The sequence below is a fragment of the Tasmannia lanceolata genome, unplaced genomic scaffold (assembly GCF_043159265.1).
Source record: "Tasmannia lanceolata isolate RefF3 unplaced genomic scaffold, GAP_Taslan_0.1 ptg000037l, whole genome shotgun sequence".
NCBI lineage: Eukaryota > Viridiplantae > Streptophyta > Magnoliopsida > Canellales > Winteraceae > Tasmannia > Tasmannia lanceolata.
In genome coordinates this window covers 15,757,932-15,780,526 of record NW_027518714.1, presented here as the reverse complement: position 1 = coordinate 15,780,526, position 22,595 = coordinate 15,757,932, and the positions used below count along the sequence as shown (strand labels likewise).

The following is a 22,595-nucleotide window of genomic DNA, read 5'->3' as shown; positions in this document are numbered from 1 at the left end:
TGTCTCATGGTATTTTGATTCCCAAATAGCCTAACCATCAAAACTTACAGTGAGCCACATTTAATATTCAGTTGCTATTCAGGCCAATAGTGAAGGTTATCTGTGCTAGGGGTGGATTGTCAGCTAGTGGGTGCATGCCAAAATTTTCATAATGATTCCTCAAGCTAAAATTTTATAGATCTTGGGCTGTTCAACATTGATCAAATTTTCCAGATAAAAAGCAGCCATTAACTTTTGAAATAAGATTGTGTATTACATTATAGCAGCTGCTACATGTAAGCACGATATTTATTTATTCGGCCTCCAATTGGGGCCCATATGGTAATGGTTCAAAATTTTAAATGTGAAATTTTTTTAGGACGTACAAATCCCCAGACTAACGTAAAACTTGAAAGCCTTGATCACTATGAAATCCTTGCTAAAGTCCCTGTTTGGGGAGTCCCAAGCATTCCCAGTGTGACAAACAATCCGTTGAACTTCACTACAACGACTCGTAATCCAGGCATTCCTAGAGTGACCAACAATCCCGTGTGACTAACCCCCCTTAAGAGTTCTGAACTGCAAACTTATACTCGGGGACCTCGCCAGGTTGTTCATTCTACAACTGAAGAAGTGCCATCTCCGCCCAGTGATCCTCTTCCGCAATCGGATTGTCAGCCTTCAGGTACTTGTTCTCTACTCATGATTCACCAATCCCATCCCGTACTCGATCTCGTAGTATTGCTCACCCTATATCTAATTTTGTTTCTTATGACCATCTCTCACCTTCCTTTCGTTCCTTTATTTCTAACATGTCTTCGATTAATTTTCCTAAGTCTGTTACAGATGCTTTGAATCAACAGGGATGGAGAGCTACTATGGATGCTGAGATAGGTGCCCTACACTCAAATAAAACGTAGCGGCTGGTTCCTCTTCCTTTTGGTGGATAGACTGTTGGGTGTCGTTGGGTCTTTGCCATTAAGTACCTTCCAGATGGGTCTATTGAGCGCCTCAAAGCCCGCCTTGTAGCTAAAGGGTACACTCAAACGTTCGGTGTTGATTATCAGGAAACGTTTTCGCCAGTTGCTAAGATTCCATCGATTTGTGTATTGATCTCTCTGGCAATTAATCATGGTTGGCCACTATATCAACTTGATGTCAAAAACGCCTTTCTTCACGGCGATCTGTCTAAGGAAGTTTATATGGAGCAACCTCTCTTGGGTATGTTACTTAGGGGGAGATGTGCTCATCAATATGCCGTCTTCATCAGGCGATTTATGGAGTCAAACAATCGCCCAGGGCATGGTTTGGATGATTTAGTGCTGCGATTTTGCGTTTTGGGTTGAAGCAGTGTGTTGTTGATCATTCTGTGTTCAGTCACAAATCTAGTTCTCGATATATTCTCTTAATAGTATATGTTGATGACATTGTAATTACAGAAGATGACAAGTCTGGCATACACAATCTGAAGTCCTCTCTCCAAGGTGAATTTTCTACTAAAGATCTGGGTCAGCTCAGATACTTTCTTGGTATTGAGATTGCTCGCTCTCCTCATGGTCTCATAGTCACAAAAGAAATATGTGTTGGATATTTTAGAGGAGACAGGCTCAATGGGGGTGAAACCTGCGGCTATCCCTATGGATCCAAATGTTAAACTTCCTGATCAAGGAGAGTTGCTGAATGATTCTGGTCGATATGGAAGATTGGTTGGTACACTAATCTATTTGACTGTCACCCGTCCAGACATATCATTGGCAGTTGATATGGTGAGTCGCTTTATGAGTGCTCCACGTACTTCCCATTGGGCCGCTGTCATCCAGATCATCAAATATTTAAAGGGTACGCCAGGTAAAGGTCTGTGCTTCAAAAAATATGGGCATGAAAAGGTAGAAGGATTCAGTGATGCGGATTGGGCAAGATCTTGCACATTTGTCGAAGGTAATCTGGTGTCGTGGAGAAGTAAAAAGCAAGATATTGTGTCCAAGTCAAGTGCAAAAGCCGAGTATCGAGCTATGTCATATACGAGTGGGGAGCTAATATGGCTTCACTCATTCTTATCAGAGATTGGGTTCACATCGACGTCTCCAGCACAGTTGTATTGTGAATACAGAGCGGCAATTCATATTGCAACGAATCCGGTGTTCCATGAACGAACCAAGCATATTGAAGTTGATTGTCACTTCATATGTCATCGAATTCAAAGTGGTGAGATTTGCACAGTGTTTACCCGATCTGCAGATCAACTTGCAGATATGTTTACCAAACCATTGGGTGTGCAAAATTGAAAGATTCTTGTAACAAGCTTGGAATGTACATTCCAGCTTGAGGGGGAGTGTTAAATGTACTGACGCCTACTTAGGGGCATTTTTTTCTTCCATATATATATATATATATATATATATATATATATATATATATATATATATATATATATTATGTATGGGGGGAGAATGCTTAAGGCATTCACTATCTCCCACATACGATTATGTGTCTTGTTACCATCTCCTTTCTCCTCTAAATCTCACATCTAACAGTTTTAAATTTCCACCAAAATTATACATAACGGGCAAAATGTTTCCGTTTCTATCCCTTCTGAAATGACACTGAAATTGAAACAAATACTGAAACTAAAATTGTAATTGCATTAGTGATATACTATATTCGTGTGTTACATAATTATATTTATATGATTGGCATGTGAAATACATGTGAAATGTGGCATGTACTAAATTAAACAACACCAGTCACTATGCATTTTATGTTATTAAACCATTATGGATGGTCGTGATGTCTGGTAGAGACCTATGAGAACAATATAAAAAAAAACAATTTCAAAAGAGAATGGATGGTTATCTTGCTTATGTGATGGTTTTTACTTGTATTTGTACTTATTATGGTATGTGTATTTGTACTTATTATGGCATTTCCTGGTGTTTCGTCTTAAAATTCTTTCATTTGCATATGTTTCTATGATTTAAAAAGATTTTCATCAAAAATTTCAACCGAAACCAAAATGTTTCCATTTCAATGACGACCAAAACCGAAATTCAAAACCTCCAAATGGACGTTACACGTGTGTGTACCATTTGCATATATGTTTCTATGATTGTATAGGATTTCCATAAAAAAATTCAACTGAAACATTTCCATTTCTGTGGCGACCGAAACCAAAACCAAAATTTAAAACCTTGACATGGACAATACGGGTGCCTGTACCATAAAAACAAAGATAAAAACTAAAGCCACATATAAGTAATTATCAGAAAGATTTTACTATTACTTAAAAAGAGAAATTTGCTTGGAAGACATGAGCCTAGCAACACTCAACCGCCAAGGTAACATGGCATATGGTCATGCCACGTGTACTATTATAAGTAGCAACCAGATGAGTAGCCAAATGAGTAGCTCCCCTTCCTAGCCTTAAATCCAAATTTAAAGTTTAATTAAGTTCAAATATTAAATATTCAGTGCCACGTATCCTTCTATTATAAGTAGCAACCAGATGAGTAGTCAAATGAGTAGCTCTCCTTCCTTGCCTTCAATCCAATTTTAAAGTTTAATTAAGTTCAAATATTAAATATTCAGCCAAGAGAATGAATTATCCTTGATGCTACAACTATTGGCTGGCCAACCATATATATCTTGTCAGAAGCAGTTAGGATATAGTCCACCACGAGCACTGGTTTTGTCTTTCATCTTTACTAATAAGGGAAAACCCTCCTTAACTCGAGTGGGTCCACCCACCTATAGATGCTCTCGTTTATAACTTAAATTATAAATGTGAGAGCTTTGCTGAGAATGTCTGCTAGTTGATCTTCAGAACGAACAAAAGGACCCGTAATGATTTTGGCCTCCACTTTTTCTCTGACAAAGTGACAATCAACTGTAATATGTTTGGTTCTCTCACGGAAAATAGGATCATAGGGAATATGTATCACCCTTTGGTTGTCACGGTAAAGTTTCATAGGTCTATCAACTATAACACCGATCTCTTTATGAAGATTTTTGAGCCACAAAAGCTCACTAGTAGCATGAACTATGGCCATGTACTCAACCTCAACACTAGACCTCAGAACCATGACCTGTTTCTTATTCATGTGACAAGAGTACTTCCAACGAAGGTGCAATAGCCACTAGTAGATCAACGATCCGTATGAGAACCTGCCCAATATGCATCAATATATCCATCTACTGTTAGGTAACCCCTTTTCGCACATAAAACACATTTTCTAGGTCTTCCCTTCAAATAACTCAGGATCCTATGAACTGTCCCCATATGAGTAGATCGAAGCGAGTGCATGAATTTGCTAACTACACTTACGACATAAGCAATATATGGGTGAGTTGTAGTTAGGTACATAAATTTTCCTACCAATATGGGTGGTTGTTAAGGACCTACGCCTTCTTTCCTCCCAAAAAATCTTACTCTCCTCTCTTCCTCTCCTCTTTTCCTCTATTCTTTTCTTCTTCTTCTTCTTTTTTGAACGGCAAGGGTTTAAAATAATAAGAGAAATGCCCAGCGACCTAGGTGATCAGTAGAAGATATCAACAAGTAAAAATAGTATAAAAAGCATATGAACATCTCAAGGAGACAGTTAATCTAACAACTATAGGCTTTCCTTGAGTACCCTTGGCCTAGCCATCCTATCTTTGTCACTATTTGCTGATCTTTTGACATGATGGAAGTAGATGAGCCAGCCAATTGGTCATGGATCTCATAAAAGTATAAAACCAATGAGCGAATCTCCAGGGGACAGAATAACTCCCCATTATCCACCAGACAATGTCAAGAGAGTCTCCCTCCACCATCATTTGATCATAAGGCTACCCTCTAAAGACAGTCTCCCTGCAGTATCACTTGATCCATAAGGCTACCCTCTAAAAATAGTAAGCCCTGAAGCGCTGCTCTAACCACCTAGCCATCCTATCTTTGTCACTATTTGCTGATCTTTTGACATGATGGAAGTAGATGAGCCAGCCAATTGGTCATGGATCTCATAAAAGTATAAAACCAATGAGCGAATCTCCAGGGGACAGAATAACTCCCCATTATCCACCAGACAATGTCAAGAGAGTCTCCCTCCACCATCATTTGATCATAAGGCTACCCTCTAAAGACAGTCTCCCTGCAGTATCACTTGATCCATAAGGCTACCCTCTAAAAATAGTAAGCCCTGAAGCGCTGCTCTAACCTTCCCAATATGGTCGAGAAAGCCCACAACGTTGACCTGTTTTTATCTCTAAGCAGTCCACCTACTGCTGGCCTAGGATTCACCATACTTTTTTTTGAAATGGTGAATTTTTTTATTTTATTTTTCTTGAAAAAGAGTGAGATGGTCCTCAGAGAAGATGGAGATACAATGACGAGCAAATACAGGGGAATAAGAGAACACTGACCAAAAAAGAAACAAAAGAGACTCAAGGAGGAAGTTAAAAACTTCCAGGCTTTCCTTAAGGCCCCTGCTCGGGCAAGACGATCAGCCTCTTCATTCGTGGACCTCCTAACATGATTGAACGAAATCAAAGACACCCCCACAATATCTTGGATCTCATCTAAAAGATGAGCGAATCTCCATGGGCAAGGAGACGAGCCTTTTAGCCATTTAAAAAAAAAGAATCTCCTTCCAACACCACCAAGTCCAGCCTTTCCTTGTCCAAAAGTTCAATTCCCATATGAGCCGCTCTCACCTCCACCTCACTAGCATCCGTAACGCCAATGGGGCCAGAGAATGACCAAATCACCACGCCCTCCTCATTTCTAAGGATGCCTCCAATGCCCGCAAACCCCAGATTGCCCATACTCGAACCATCAAAATTAAGCTTTAGGAAACCCCAACCCGGAGGAACCCAAACCTGAGCGATCACAACTCTGCTCTCGGCACTGAAACAAACTTCTCTCCACCCATTCCATAAGTCAAAAGCAGACACAAACTTGAATTGTGGCAATGGCTTGACCCATAAAATGGATAGAGCGATGACCTTTAAGAAAAGGAAAGATAGGGCCTTGCTCAGGCCATCAAAGATCCTCGCATTCCACTCCTTCCATATCACCCATATAGTGGCTAAGAAGCAAACATTCCATAAAACTTTCCCTCTCTTTTCCCCAGGGACGGATTGCCAACCCTCCAAAACCTCAATTACGGTCTGAGGAAATACCCATGATATCCCAAATCTGCTAAGGACCTGGCACCACACTTCCCTAGCAACCCTAAGGTGAATAAATATGTGATTCATTGATTCTCCTGCATCAATGCAAAGAGGGCAGTGATCGACAATCAACATTTTCTGCTTTCTAAGGAAGTCGACCATCTGAATCCTGTCACGGAGAGCCGCCCACCCAAAGATGCAAACCCTGGGTGGAGCGAGGATGGACCACACTTTAGCTACTCTGGATGACGCAGGGCAAGGCACAAGATGATAATATGATTTGACAGAGAAATCCCCGGATGAGACCCATCCAAACCCTCTTATCCTCCACCCCCCCCCAAACCCTCCCCTCTCATATAGCATCCTTCTAGCACTCCCAAGAACCTGAATATCACTCAAGCTCTCTATCAAAATTTCTTCTAAAAGCCAGCCTCCAAATAACCCGCATATCCTCCCTGTCACAACAACAGTCTTTCACCAAAGCTTCCTTTGCAACTGCAATTAAAAATAGAGCATGAAACATATCTTTGAGAGGAAGAGGGAAGCACCACTTATCGAGCCAAAAACGCACCCTATCACCTGAGTGCACCCTGAAAATGGTTCCTTCTGAGAATTTGTGTTTGTATCGCATAATATCTCTCCACAGCATGACACCTTGTTGCCTAAAGTGGTCACCGGACTCCCAATGCCCTGAAGCTGCTCCATATTTGCTTTCTATTACCTTAGCCAAAAGCTGAGCACTTCTCCAAACGTCAACAACCAATTGCTTAGAAGAGCTTCATTCATTTCCTTGATTCTCCTTACACCCAATCCACCAGCTTTAATCGGGTTACAAACCTTCTCCCAACAAACGAAAGGGATTCCTCGCTTCTAATTCGATCCCCCCCCCCCCCGTCCTACCAAAAAAAATAGAAGGAAATCTTCTTTTAATCTTCTCCAGCCTCTGAATAATGCTTATTGGGCATTTGAGCAACAATAGTTGATAAAGGGGTTTGTTAGCCAACACCGCCTTTATGAGGGTAAATCTGCCACCCCGAGACACCAGGTTTCGTTTCCATGTATCCAGCCTTAGCTCTACTCTGTCCACAATCGGGTCACAACAGAATTTTCTAGGTCTTCTTGATCCCAGCGGCTGCCTTAAGTAAGTTGACGGGAGAGACTCCACTGAGCATCCCAAAATTCCAGCCAAATCTGAGAGCACCTCAGAATCCATATGAATACCATATATTTTTGTTTTGTGAAAATTAGACCGCTGCCTAAACACCATCTCATAGCACCTTAGAATGGCTTTTAGATTTAAGAACTTCACCAAAGAAGGGGAGCAGAACATAAGGGTATCATCAGCAAATTGTAGGTGAGATGATGTAGGACATTGACCGACTTTAAGACATTCAACCAACCCCAACTCCTTTCCCTTTTCTATCAAACGGCTCAACATCTTTGCAACTATGACAAATAGAAAAGGAGAAAGAGGATCCCCCTGCCTTAATCCTAGAGACGATTTAAAGAAACCTTTTGGAGCGCCATTGATTATAGAGAACAACGCAGACGAGATGCAACTCCTCATCCAAGATCTCCATTTCCTCCAAAGCCCATTCACTCAAGAAGGTAATCCAAACAGTTCCATTCCCACCCTATCATACGCCTTTTCTATGCCTAGCTTGCATACTATACCACCTTCTCCCGCTTTCATATAGGAATCCACCACCTCATTTGCAATCAACGAGCAGTCCAGAATCTGTCTTTCAAGTACAAAAGCTCATTGACTAGGGAGATGATATTGGGAAGAACCCTTTTTATCGATCCTCCAATAACTTTGCAAGCATTTTGTACAGACACCCCACAAGACTTATGGGGTGGAAATCAGACAATTTTGTTGCACCTTTAATTTTGGGGATTAGAGTGATAAAAGTCGCACTAATACAACGGTCTAATCCCATCCCCTTATGGAATTCCACAAAGAATCTTGTTATATCTTCTTTCACATAACCCCAACAACTTTGAAAAAAAGCGAAACAAAATCCATCCGGCCCTGACACTCTATCCCTCCCTCAGGCAAAAACCCCTCTTTCGATCTCCTCTTCTATGAAAGGTGTCTTCGAGTTAGATTTTTCCTCCCCCAACCGATCAAACTCGATCTCCTCATAAATGAGACGAAGAATCCCCTCTGAAGAGTACAAGCCTTGATAGAACTCCACTATTTCTTTTATTATATCTTCTTTCTTATCTATGATTCTCCCATTAACTTCCACCCTTTCTATCCGATTGCCCCTCCTCCTTGCACTCGCAATTCCATGGAAATAAGACGTATTCTTATCCCCCTCTTTTAGCCATCTAACTCTTGATGTTTGATGCCAAGTAATTTCCTCATGAAGTAGCATTGATTTATGTTCTTCCTTTATCCTACCCAACTCCTCTTCCTCACTAGATCCGTCAAAGTCGAGCATTACGAAATCGAGGCCCAGTGGTTCCCCACTTTTGGGAATGCAATAACACATGCTCTGAACTAGCACAAATCTCCCTCCAACCACACCAAAGATCATGGGCTAAGACAAACCTAAAATTGGGCAAGATCCTTACCCAGGAAATGGTTAGAGCTATTACATTTCAAAAAATGAAATTAGGGCTTTTTATTAGACCTCTAAATACCTAGGTATTTCTTTCCTTTCATAATACTTAAATCACAAAAAACAATGTCACATTCCATATAATCTTTCCATTCTTATGCCATGGAACTCCAAGAGATCAATGAGCTTAGAGAGGACCCACGACATACCATATTTGTTGAATATTGTACTCCAAATGGAGTTGATTTCACATTGATCAAGTGGTTCTATAGGCCCTTTATGAATCAAGTTTCATTTCACGTTATACCAAGAAAAAGGACCATTGACAATCCTACATATGGGATGTCCGCTCGATATGTCCCATAGTTGCCATAGTGGGAATCAAGTGCGAGAAGCAAAAGTGGGAAGCGAGGGGTCTAGAAAAAAGAAAATGCGGGAAGCGAATAGCTCTAAAGAAAGTACAGAGAAAATATTTGGGAAGCGTCGTTAAAAGTCAACATGAAACACGTAATAAGTCTCATTGGAAGCGAACAAGAACTACATAAACAGACGATTATAGTAGGCTAGCGAGAAATGATTTATGTACGTAAGGATTACAAGTTGAACGGATTGCAAGTTTTAGAAATTTATAGTTTCACTAGTTTTATTCACTTATGTTTAATGTTAAGTTTTAAATGCACTCCTTTTGTAATAACGATCCTTCAGTCTTATCAAAAGGAGAAAAAAAATTCTTTTAGGAAGAAATAATCACCTAAATTTGATGTGTACTCTTTAGTCTTGATTAAAAGGAAATACGTGGGAAACGTCCAGGAAGCGTGCTTCCCCTAAATTTGGGGAGCGAGAAGAACTTAGCTTCCGAAGCGAGTTTCTGGAGAAGCGAGCTTCCCATCCAACAAGGAAGTTTCCAGTAACTAAGAGATGTGATCAAAAACTATTCGAGTAGCATCATGATGCTCTACACACATAACAATCTATGTGTCACCCTATACCTAAAGCAAAGGCCTTGTCACACATTGATTTAAATAATTTTTTAATAAGAATTTTGCAACCGTGTTTACACGATCAAATAGAAACAATATGTCCAAGCAAGTGGCGTTGCGGATGATCCTAAGCCCTTGATCAATCATGTCTCATTTTGGGTTCTGCTAAGAACAAGAACCAATGATTTCCATTGCCTTGGTCATAAGCACGGGATCTTTGTTCAAGTTGGGATCAAGACCATTTGAGTAGGCTCGTGACGCTCTACAAGATCAACGGCCATGGTCCCAGCTACGTGCCACCCTATATCCGAACAACGGCCTTGATCTCACATGTAGATTTTGATTTTTTAAATACAAAAAAAGATCATCCAAATGAAGTTAGTATCGCTTTGATCGAATGACCTTGAGCAAAACTCATTTGGGTTTTCAGGTAAGCTTTTAGTTCAGGTTAAGTCTTAAAAAAATAATTAAAATTTAATTAAAGATGCTAGGGTTTTAGGATTTTAATATAAAAGAAAATAATTATTTTCCTATGACCGACATCTTCGTCTACTCTTCATCTCCTCACGTGAACGACAAGTGGTGACAATAACCCACAGCGGCAGAAAGCTCATGCCAACAGAAGCCTCACAGCGATGGAAAACTTACAACAACGATAAGCTGACAGAGAAATCTGGAAAGAGAATGGATTGGAGAAGAAGAAAATGAAGATGGAGTTTACCTTAAAGCCCGGATTGGAGAAGAAGAAAATGAAGATGGAGTTTACCTTAAAGCCCTACTTCATACAAAGAAAATAGCGAATTTCAAGTAATAATCCTAACTTTTTTGCCTTCTTGCATTTACAGGTCATATATGTAATTATTGCTGGGTTTTTTTTTTTTGTGTGTGTGTGTGTGTTTTTTTTTTTTTTGCGGCGGGGGGGGGCAAAATTTACTGCTCTGAATCTCTGTTTTTTTTTTTCCAATTTATTTGTAAAAAATGACTTCTGCGAATAGAATTGCATTAGTTCAGCGATACAACTGATACTAGCCCTTTGTACTGTACTGACACAACTCCATGTGGATGTCATGTTCGTTGCAATCGAAACAGAAACTTTTCAGATGAAACCTTAAACCATTTTGAACTTTGAAGACTAAACCCATTTTTCGAAGGATCCACATTGATAGAGGCCACTCAAGATAATAATAGGTTTTTAATTTTCAAAAAAAAAAAAAACAGAGAGATAATAATAGCCTATTCAAGATCAAGTTTAAGGAGAATGCCCTCAGACCCATTCCTTCAAACATTTCAAAAAAAAAAAACAAAGACTAACACCTATTGAAAGTAAATCATCATAAAAAGGAAGAAGTAGAGGAAGAAGAAGAATTGTGTAGCCTATGAAGTCAGCAGTGATAAATAATGTACATTAAAAATATTGATAAATAAAATAGAGCTGAAAATTCAATTCACGATGAATTTGGGGAAAGTTTTGACACGGGTAGAACCATAGAAGAATATATACATATACTCAACTCAACAAAGCCTTTGTCCCAAACTAGTTGGGGTCAGCTAAATGAATCCTTTAGAAAAATTTCATGAAGAAGGTGAAAAAATAATCTACCCGGCTCTAATCATGGCTCTAGTTGGGTTCGTCTACGTGGATCATTTTCTTCCATTCTATCATATCCAATGTCATGTTCTCTGTTATGTTCCTAGCTATCAAGTCTTTCCTCACTGTTTCTACCCAAATTGTTTACGGTCTGCCCCTACTTCTTTTTACTCCATCAACTTGGCACGAGTCGCCTCTTCTCACTGGAGCATCCAAAGGCTTACGTTGGATATGTCCAAACCATTTTAAGCAGTGCTTTCTCATCTTCTCCTCAATTGGTGCCACCCCCTCCTTTTACGAATGTCTTCATTTTTAATTCTATCTAATCTTGTGTGGCCGCACATCCATCTAAGCATTCGCATCTCTGCTACACTCGTCTTATGCACATGCTGCTTCTTGGTGGCCCAACATTCTGAGCCGTACAGCATGGCTGGCCTCACAGTTGTCTTATAGAACTTTCCCTTCAACTTGGTAGGGATTTTAAGGTCGCACAGAACTCCTGAGGCAAGCTTCCACTTCAACCAACCAGCTCTTATTCTATGGTTAACATCCTCTTCAATCTCCCCTTCCTTATGTAGAATTGAACCAAGCTAGCGAAAGATATCCCTCTTAGGTACCTCATGTCCAGTCATATTTACTATATCCTCGTCTCGCCTCCTTACATTACTAAAGTTGCACTCCATATACTCTGTCGTAGTCCTACTCAGTCTAAAACCTTTGGATTCCAAAGTAGTTTTTCATAACTCTAACTTAGCATTTACTCCTGCTTTGGTTTCGTCGATTAATACTATGTCATCTGCAAATAACAAACGCCACGGCACCTCATCTTGGATACCCTCCGTAAGCTCATCCATAACTACTTAGAGCTGATCCTTGGTGCAGTCCTATTGTAATTGGAAACTCATTAGACGTGCCATCCGTGGTTCTGACACTAGTTATTGCTCCATCGTACATATCCTTGATCACATCAACATATTTAGTAGGCACTTTTTCCTTTCAAAGACCCACCACATAACACTCCTGGGACCTTATAATATGCTTTCTCCAAATCAATGAAAACCATATGAAAGTCCTTTTTGTTTTCTCTAAATCTCTCCATTAACCGCCTAATCAAGAAGATAGCTTCCATAGTCGATCGTCCGGGCATGAAGCCAAACTGATTCTCTGACACCTTAGTCTCTTTTCTTAGTCTATGCTCAATTACCCTCTCCCAAAGCTTCATGGTGTGACTCATTAGCTTAATTCCCCGGTAAATGGTGCAACTCTGAATATCCCCTTTATTCTTATAAATAGGTAATAATGTACTCTTCCTCCACTCATCAGGCATCTTCTTAGTCTTCAAAATATTGTTAAATAATCTAGTTAACCAAACCAAACCTACATCACCCAAGCATCTCCAAGTCTCAATAGAAATATCGTCAGTCCCCCTAGCCTTACCTAATTTCATATTTTCCATGCTTCATTGTGTGACTCATTAGCTTAATTTTTCATTAATTAGTGCAAGTTTGAATATCTCCTTTATTCTGAATATCTCCTTTATTCTTATAAATAGGTACTAATGTACTCTTCCTCCACTCATCAGGCATCTTCTCAGTCTTCAAAATATTGTTAAATAATCTAGTTAATCAAACCAAACCTAAATCACCCAAGCATCTCCAAGTTTCAATAGGAATATCGTTAGGCCCCCTAGCCTTACCTAATTTCATATTTTTCATAGCTACTCTTACCACTGATGTTCAGATTCTACGAACAAACCTCCGGTTTGTATCATCAAAAGCGTTATCAAGTTCTCCCAAATTCGCTATAAGTTCTCCATTAAATAACATATCGAAGTAACTTCTCCACCTCTCTTTAACCTCGTTTTCTTTTAATAACAATCTTTGATTCTCGTCTTTGATGCATTTTATGTGATTGAAGTCTCTGCACTTCCTTTCTCTCATCTTAGCAAGCTTGTAGACATCTTTTTCACCATCTTTCGTCCCTAACCTGTGGTACAAATCCTCATATGCCTTGCCTCTAATTTCCCTTACTACCTTCTTAGCTTCTTTTCTAGCCAATTTATACTTCTCAATGTTCTCCTCATTTCTACACTTACATAAACATTTATAACACTCCCTTTTAGACCTAATCGCGTTTTGGACCTCCTCGTTCCACCACCATGTGTCTTTAGACGGCGGCCCACTTCCTCTAGATTCTCCAAGTACCTCTCTAGCCACTTTCCTGATATAACCAGACATCCCATTCCACATAATATTAGTCTCCTCATCAATACTCCATGGTCCTTCTTTGAGCAGTCTATCCTTAAACTTTTTTAGTTTTTCCCCTTTGAGATCCCACCACCTAGTCCTCGGATAACATCTCTATCTTTTCTCCTCCAACGTTTGATGCATATATCCAACACCACCAGTCTATGTTGTGTGACTAAACACTCCCCGGGTATGACTTTACAATCTTTACAAGCAGCTCTGTCCTCTCTCCAAGTGAGGATAAAATCTATCTAGCTACAGTTCGTGCCACTACTAAAGATTATCAAGTGTGAATCTCTTTTCTTAAAAAAAGTATTTGTTAACATCAAATCATATGCCACTGCAAACCCTAAAATATCTTCTCCTGCCTCATTCATATTGCCAAAACTCAGTCCTCCATGAACCCTCTCAAGAATATATATATATATATATATATATATATATATATATATATATATATATATATATATATATATTCATATATATGATAAGAAATTGGCTTATTTGGAAAATTGGCACTGAAAAACTTGAGGGGATATCATAGACACTAGCGAAAAAATAAGACTACGAACTGAGTCCCCTCCATGATTTCAGAATACCTTGAGGAAGCAATTCCACCATTTTCTTAGTCCTTAATAGTGTTATTATATGCACTACTGTTGTATGGAGTGTGTGGGCTATGCTGATGATCAGAAATTAGTTCATTATAAATTGTACGAAAAACTCATTCCTATGTAAAAGAGACCCTTCATTCTGGTTAAAATCAGGTAAGTGTATATACTGGTTCTATTTTATTTTTTTTCTGTTTGGCATGTGAGCTAGGACTGAATCCACAATGGAGCCTCGTGCACTGGGCCGTCCTTTTTTTCATGTGAGCTAGGATTGAATCCACAAACTCATGGTTGCAAGAAAAAACAGCTGCAAATTACACTGTACCAATCCACTTTCTACTACGCACATGAACTCTAATTTTCTATATTCTTGAACTTAAAATTTAAGAGAAACAGTACCAAGCCAAGCTATACCAAGTCTAAATGTACACCATGGCATCCAATACCATTCAGAAAAAAGGAACAATATTTGCATCTTTAGGATACATCAGAAGAAAAGGATTGAAATCAGTTACAATATATGTGCATTCAGAGCTTCGGATAAAAAAAAAAATGCTTCGCTATTCAAAATAAAAACAGTACCAAGCCAAGCTATATTTTAAATAAAGGTAACCAAGTTTAAATGTACACCACGGCATCCAATACCATGCAGAAAAAAAAGAATAAAATTCGCATCATTAGGATACATCAGAAGAAAACGATCAGAATCAGTTGCAATATATGTGCATTCAGAGCTTCGGATAAAAAAAGATGCGTCGCTATTTAAAATAAAAATAAAAAGAGAAGTTTAAAACGTGACAAGCTGTGAGATGCGTACTGGTAATAGTAGAGTTTCACAAAGTGTTGATAGCAATGGCTTCAAAAAGAGATGCAGGTTCTTCTGTGCGTCACGTAGATTTCCTCTTCCCTCAGATTCATCTACAGGAACTGCATGTAGTCCTGAAGCATTGTGGGGCGTAGGAGGATTGTGTGTACCACGACTTAGATCTTTAATAATAGCCACTGAGCTTGGCACATGTTGTGATACATTATCAGCTAGTGTTCCAGATGCTCCTGCAAAAATAAAGACGCTGCCAATCTCAAAACAGAAACAAAGATTTGAGAACCAATAACATAGGAAATGAAAAGCAAAATGCAATCATATATAATACCTGGTTCCTTCACTTTACCAGAAAAAAATGGGTCTTTCCTTGGGGAAATATAAGATGGGTCATTAGAACGTATTTTAGCTTCTCTGTCTCTGTCAGCTGCTTTTCTTTTATCATCTAGCCAAGCTTTGAGAGAGGTTTGATCAACGGTGTCACTGACTCCCTTCTTGTGCTTCTTTCTAACCTGATCTTCTTCTGGTTTCTTTGGTTTTCTAACCTGATCATCTTCTTCTGGTTTCTTTGGTGAGTCACCTAAGTATTGAACTTTCTTTCGGGCCCTCTGAGAGGGCCCCGACAAATACCTCCAGCGAGGAAACCTTCCATCGAGTAATTTTTTCCAAAAAACATGAGGGGCGTCTTCATCCATCGATTGCATCTCTATCTCACCATGCAAAGAAACATTGCCAGAATAGGTTGCTCGGCTGCTATGAACTTTAGAAATCACAGAGCAGCTGCTTGTATTGTTGGTATCAGCCTCACAGGGTACTTGCATCAACAATTCCTGAACTGCCTCATTCAAGAGTGACTGCTCATGAGAAATTTTTGAACCAATGCTTAGGCTACTACTACCATGGAACTCATCAAGCTTATTAAATTGATAAGAGGCACCCCAAATGAGCAACATATGACTAGTATTAGGGTTTATATTCTGTATATTGGTATCAAGAGTCATGTCTTGCTTCGCAAAAATCAAAACTTTTTCTTCCACTGTACAAGATGAATATAAACGAAATAATTTTAGCTGTTCAAATGGCGAATCAATGTTGATCTTCTGCAAGGCTCTTAAATCATTCCATGGATTCCAATCGCTGTCAAATATGATAACAAAATCTACTCCTAAAAGTTTAATGCTTGGAAGACAAGCACGATTCTCAATCAGAAACACAAATCTCCCTCTTTCCCTACTATTAAACATGTTCATGGCAGCTTGCTTCTTTGATGCTACCAGTCCACTATCAACACGTTCATATGAATCAGCACCAAACCTTTGACGGAGAAAATCATCTAAAATATCCCCGATAGAATTCCGCCCAGACCCACCAATTGACTGTCATATCAAAAAACCTTTAATAAATAAGTCGCTTACATACCATGAGGAACTATGCTGCTACATGATCAGAACTACAAGAAACAACCAAATAGATACAAGGTTGAAGTAGTTTGCACTTTATACCTAAACAATGAGAGACAGGACCAAAAGCAACCAAATCCAAGAACAATCTACCAAATCCAAGAACTATCTAGGAACTAAATATAAAAGCAGCATTACATTGGCATTCGCTTTTACAACTCAAGAAACCAGAAAGGTTTCTGAATTATTACTAACTCAAGCATATCAACTTAGTGTGTTTGGATTGCCAGAATCAGGCGCTGGAATTGGCATTTTATTCAAATTCAGCACGATTCCGGCATTTGGTTCAAAAAAAGAACAGAATCAAGGGGTGGAATTACAATTTCAAAAAAATATATCAAGGGGCGGGATAGATACCGGAGCAGAATCAGAGGGGGGAAATTCCAGAATCTGTTTCCCACCACAAGAAGTGGTATTTCGACTCTGCCCCGTCGAAATGGAATTTTTATTGGAATTTTTCTGAATTAAAATTTTTATTTAATTTTTTTCTGATTCCGTTTAAGGGAGAATTGAAAAGGGAATAGGAATATGATGTCAATTCCGATTCCTGATTCTGGCAATCCAAAAGCAGCCTAAAGTTTTTGCAATAGCACTAAAAACGGAATTAGCATACTAACTTTTTTTCTTTAAAGTAGTAGTCTCCAAGGAAGATCTCTGCCACTAGTGGCCCGTCATATGACATTTTGGTGTTGGTCTCTACCATCTGCCTACAAGTTTTTTTTTTTTTTTAATGGAAAAGAATTTTATTAAAGAAGAAAAAAACTAACAAGAGGGAACACCCACTGACCGAGATGGGTGAAACAATAAACATGAAATAGATAGAATGAAATGAAAAATGAATACAAGCCTGTATGGAGGAAGAAAATCAAAGAACTCAAGGGTCTCCCCATCGACCCCAGCCCTTGCTAGCCTGTCGGCTTCCCTATTGACCTTATAACATTATAGGCCATCTCCTTGGTAATACCCATAAGCAAAACCTTGCTTTTTTAGAAAATGACCATGATATTCACTAAAGAGGGGTCTACGTTTACAGCGCTCAATGTTAAAATGATATAAAAGAAAACTGCAGTAAGTAGAAAATTGTGCAGAGAAACATGTCACCCAATCCATACATATCAACATATCCTACATTAGATACCAATCAAGCATATTTCCAAACACCAAAAACCTCATAGACATATAAAACACCATCAACTCAAAATCATAGCTAACATGCCTGAAAAAGGATCAGTACTCTTAGCCCTCGGTTTTTTATCTCGGGTAGAATCTTATCAAGAAGTTGTAGCTTGCCGCTTGCAGTTACTCCAACATCCAAATACTCGACCTCTGGAAGACCTTTGGTGAGTGTGCCTTGCAAAGACCCATCAACAAGATATGGATGGTCACAACACTGCCACGAAAAATTATATGAGCCAACTATGCAAAATCTAGGCACACACCAGACACATTAGCATCAGACCGTATAATAAGACGGTAAGGAAATGAAACCAAAATGAACACATCCAGCTAGCAATGAATACAATTTTTAGGTTTAAGAGTGGCTAAAATTCTCAAGCAAATATAAGAGAACTATGACCCTCATCTGACAGAAACAAGTAAGGTCCAACCTTCCGGGTAGAAATAAGAATATCACGAAGAGCTCCAACAGGATCATTCTTTGAATACGAGCGAAGAGATATAGAATTTGAAAGTAAAGTAGCACAATACTGCTCAAGCTGTACATAGGAAAGCTGGACAGGAACCCAGTACTCTAGAAACTTTGAAGAGTCAGACTTCCGTTCGTATGCAAGATACCGTGCTAATTTCTCCTTCAACAAGGCAAGTGTAACAATGCTATCATTAGAGTCATTCTTAAAACGATGGATGCCAATTCCTTCGCTTCCTGAGTCAAGGAAAGACAGGAGGTTGACGTACTCGGGTATGCTATCCTGGAAAAGCCCCAAGAAAAGTTAGCAAACAAGGCAGCGCATAAAACAATGGAACATCAACATAAGAAAAATGAAGAAATAAATACCTTTATTGGACCATTGACAAGAAGTAGTCTAAAACCACATGTAAATGTTTTGATTTGTTCAAAATGTTTAGGGGTTCTTGATCGATGGCATTCATCAACTATTACTGCTTCCCACCCTAGGAGGTCTAAAGCTTCAAAGTCCTGCCAAAGAATATGTTAAAGGCTAACGACACACAGAATCCTTAAAAATCTAACAGAAGCCAATACTACTGGGAGAGCCACAATCTATAGCCTTGGACTGGCTAAAATCTCAACATGAACTTGTAACTAACTGCCATCTACTCAACTCAACTAAGCCTTTGTCCCAAACTAGTTGGGGTCGGCTAATGAATCCTTTAGAAAATTTTCATGAAGAAGGTGAAAGAATCTACCTGACTCAAATTGACTAAGTCTAATCCTGACACTAGTTGTAACTAAGTGCCATGTATCTTATAATTTAATAGGGAGTGATACATTAATAAGGTAGCTCAAAATGCTCAAATATAGAAGAAAAATGATGGAGAGATTATCAATGTTAGGATTCTTTTCCGAACAGTCATCGTTCGGCCCTGCGTACACCACATGGATGCAATCAGGTCCGTTGATTTGGCAGGTGAACTCAAGTCCATCTCATTGCCATTGGCCCCACCTTTTTTTTAATGGTAAAGTATTGATTTTTCTAGTTATTAATCTATGATTTTCCCAACACTTTAAATTTACAGTTGACATGCATGCCGACAACACTTTGAATTCATGGCTGACCATGTGTGTCACAAATTTCCATATACCTTTCGACACGTGTAAATGCACTGCTATGAGTGTCAACTTGATATGGGTGTGTCGACACGTTTTTGTACCATGTCAAGAATGAAATACGTTTGCTATTATTAAATATTGATTTACATCTATTTTATTGTTAGTTCTTCTTTTATCTATTCGTTAATAAAATATAGCAGCATGAGATCCAAGTAATATTAATTCGAATGGTTAGTGGGTTACTTACAACAAGTATTTATTCTACTTCATTAGAGCTTAGATTGATGAATGCATTGTTATCCAAGTATCTCATCTTTCTTTTCGATTAGTATAGTTTGCAGACGTCTTGTATTCTGGCAGTGAATCAGAACCCTGGCAGACTAATGTGAGCGGGGCACACCCAGGTTGATATCGGTTTTAAATTTCGGTTTCGGCCACCACCAAAATCTAAATATTTCGGTTTCGGTGGAAATTTCGGCCGAAATCATGTAAAATTTGGTTAATAATTTTGGTATTTTTAAAATTTCGGTGGAAATTTCAGCAATTTTGGTAAAAAAAATTCGACAATTTGGGTGGAAATTTTGGTGAAAATCTTTAAATTCAGGTCAACATCTTTAAAATTTCGGTGGAAATATTTAAAATTTCAGTGGAAATCAAGTAAACAAGCATGAAAACGAAATTTCGGCCGAAATTTCAGTGAAATCCTGTAAAAAATAATTCATTGTGAATTTCATTTCGGTCTTGGCTGGAACCGAAATATTTCGGCCGAAATTTAAAACCATGGTTGATTTGAGCCGCTGCCATAGTTTCCAGGGCAGGGCCAAAGAAAGAAAATTCAATTTTTGAAATGCGCTATAAGGGTATTTCAGTAATTTCTTGATGTAGAGGATAAGATATAAGCCACATATTTGGGTTACGGAAAGTAAGGTTTTTTGTGCATTTCATGGCCAAGAGGAAAGGAGGAGAACTTTGTAAGCCTAATTGAAATACTGAAACTCTCTTCTTCCATATATGTAGGCACCCTACAGGACCACATAAATTTTGGGGTCTTGTTTTGTTTGTTTTGTGTTTCTTACATCTCATCTTGGAGTTTGTTGCACGTCATGTTTAATTTAATTTTGAAAGATTAGGGATCTCTGGGTTTTCAACACACTAGTCGCTTAATCCTAGGATTTCTTAGTTTGTTAAATGAATATAACATATATCTTCTTGGAAGTTAAGATTGGTAATCAGTAATTGTATGTGAATGTGAGTACTGGCAAGTCCCCATTTCTGGATTTTAGGGGGTTCTCGTGTTGGACACCACGTGTCTGTGTCGACCCTTGACACATGAAACTGCAACCAGGGATCATAGTTTTTTATCTTATGGATGGGGCGACTGTTCATCATGGACCCTCAACCATGTATGTCTCTCCATATATGTCTCTCCATAATGGTCCATCAGATCAATGGTTCCGGTTACAGTCACATTTCATATGTGGGGTCATTAGGATCCAAACCTAATGGTTATTGTCTTTGTAGACAAACTTTTATAGAAAACTATAAAGCCAAGCAAACTTATACACAGAAACAAAATCTAAGGGAAATCTACCTCAGCAATAGCATCATAGGCCGATAAGAGTACTTGAAACATTTCACAACCACCTTCCTCATAAAACTCCAGAGCTCGAATACTCTTCCGAACATCTCTATTCCCATTGTAAACTACAACATCGATAGATGGTGCCAACCGCATAAACTCAGCTTCCCATACTGGAAGTGCTGTGACAGTTGAGATAATGAGGAAAGGTCGGCATACATGAGACTCTAAAGATAAGAGAAACAGGATCACCGTCACAATCCGTTCCTGCAAACATGGGTAAACACGTTACATACATTATATAGGTATAAATACACACTACTAAACAATTTGAACGTCCAATCAATTAGTGAAGGAAAGCAAAAGCCAACAGGATTCAACATAAATCAGACTGCATCATGAAACTGCAAAATAAGAATGAGCAATTAATAATTTAAGGGGGCGAGGGACAACTAAAAGAATGAACGAGGGCTTTACAGCAATCTTCTCAGCCACAAACAAAACCCATCTTAAACAGAATAATACAGAACCCCTCTCAAATAAAAAATAGAAAATGTTAACACAAAGAAAAAGTCCAAAAGACAACCTCAGAGTAAAGGACGTTCAGATTGATCACAGGACCCACAAAATTCCAGTCCTGTGTTTTTTTGGAACGGAAATTCCAGTATGGAGTTATGAAGTTGCATATGCGATGGCGCCATACATACTACAAAGAAACATGCAGAAAAGGAAAAGGAAAAGATAAAAAACAAACAATCCAATGGCTCCAGTTTTTATATTTTTATTATTATTAGTATTATTATTCATATAGCCGACCCCAACTAGTTTGGGACAAAGGCTTTGTTGAGTTGAGTTGAGTTGAGTTGACTATTATTATTCATATAGTAATAATATTAATAATAATAACAACAACAGTAGTTAATCAGGGTAGGGCCTCCATAAATGCAAATAAGCTGTCCTAATCAGCAAACCATAATTCGCCTCATTATGCACATAGAAGGACTTAAGTACAATTAAGCCAGGCAGAAACACAAGGTTTCTAAGAAAGGGCAGCAAGGGTAAGATTAATATTGCAAATTTTTTTTTTTGAATGATAAAATCAATATTGCAATTGAACTGTTTAAAATGCAGCATATTAATGCTCAGCAGTTTTCAAACAAACATAATAGCAGATGTAGTGCTGGTCTCATTTAAAAATTTCATGAAAGAATAGATATGATTACAACTCTCAACTCAACTCAACAAAGCCTTTGTCCCAAACTAGTTGGGGTCAGCTAAATGAATCCTTTAGAAAAATTTCATGAAGATGGTGATGATTACACACTGGCAAATATTATTTTTGGCATTGGCATATACAACTGTTTAAAAACGCGGATGCGGGTCAAAATGAGGCCAAGAAAAATCCTTGTCAACTTAGCGTGGGCGCGGCTGACACCCGGTTGACGTGGTTATAACTTGGCTAATCTACTATGATTAGATTCATGATGTTTCACTCATTCTTAATTCACTAATCCCTTTTGAAAATCTCTTTCGAAAGACAACAAATGTTTTCTAAAACTCTTTGATAAACACTATATCAAATCAACTCGATGGTCATATTTTATAGGCCTACGCTCTGATCGAAACTGTAAATGACTTTCCTCCCTAAAGAAAATGGAGGATTCCTTGTTGGGCATCCCTATTGATCCCATGGGTTATCTTACAGCCCAACACTACTCGTAAGTAATCCCAAGACTGAGACCATTGTGAGATAGGCCAAGGCTACAAGGCGGGCACAAACCACGATAACCCCTCAAGTCGAAGGACATATAAAGGGTCGTAAATGACAAAATATCCTTCTCCATTTCCTTGTCCACAGGCTATTCTGGA

The 22,595-nt window shown here is 38.7% G+C and overlaps 1 protein-coding gene across 1 annotated transcript in view; it reads right to left on the bottom strand.

Moving 5' to 3' along the window:
• Positions 1–22,595, bottom strand: part of LOC143860127 (uncharacterized) — a 69,398-nt gene that overhangs the window by 13,228 nt on the left and 33,575 nt on the right. Inside the window, exons 12-17 of the mRNA XM_077370661.1 lie at positions 20,739–20,993; positions 18,413–18,553; positions 18,006–18,326; positions 17,615–17,788; positions 15,270–16,314; positions 14,936–15,171 (exon numbers count right to left, since the gene is read on the bottom strand). Coding sequence (XP_077226776.1) covers positions 14,936–15,171; positions 15,270–16,314; positions 17,615–17,788; positions 18,006–18,326; positions 18,413–18,553; positions 20,739–20,993 — 2,172 coding nt within the window. The remainder of the gene's footprint in view (positions 1–14,935; positions 15,172–15,269; positions 16,315–17,614; positions 17,789–18,005; positions 18,327–18,412; positions 18,554–20,738; positions 20,994–22,595) is intronic.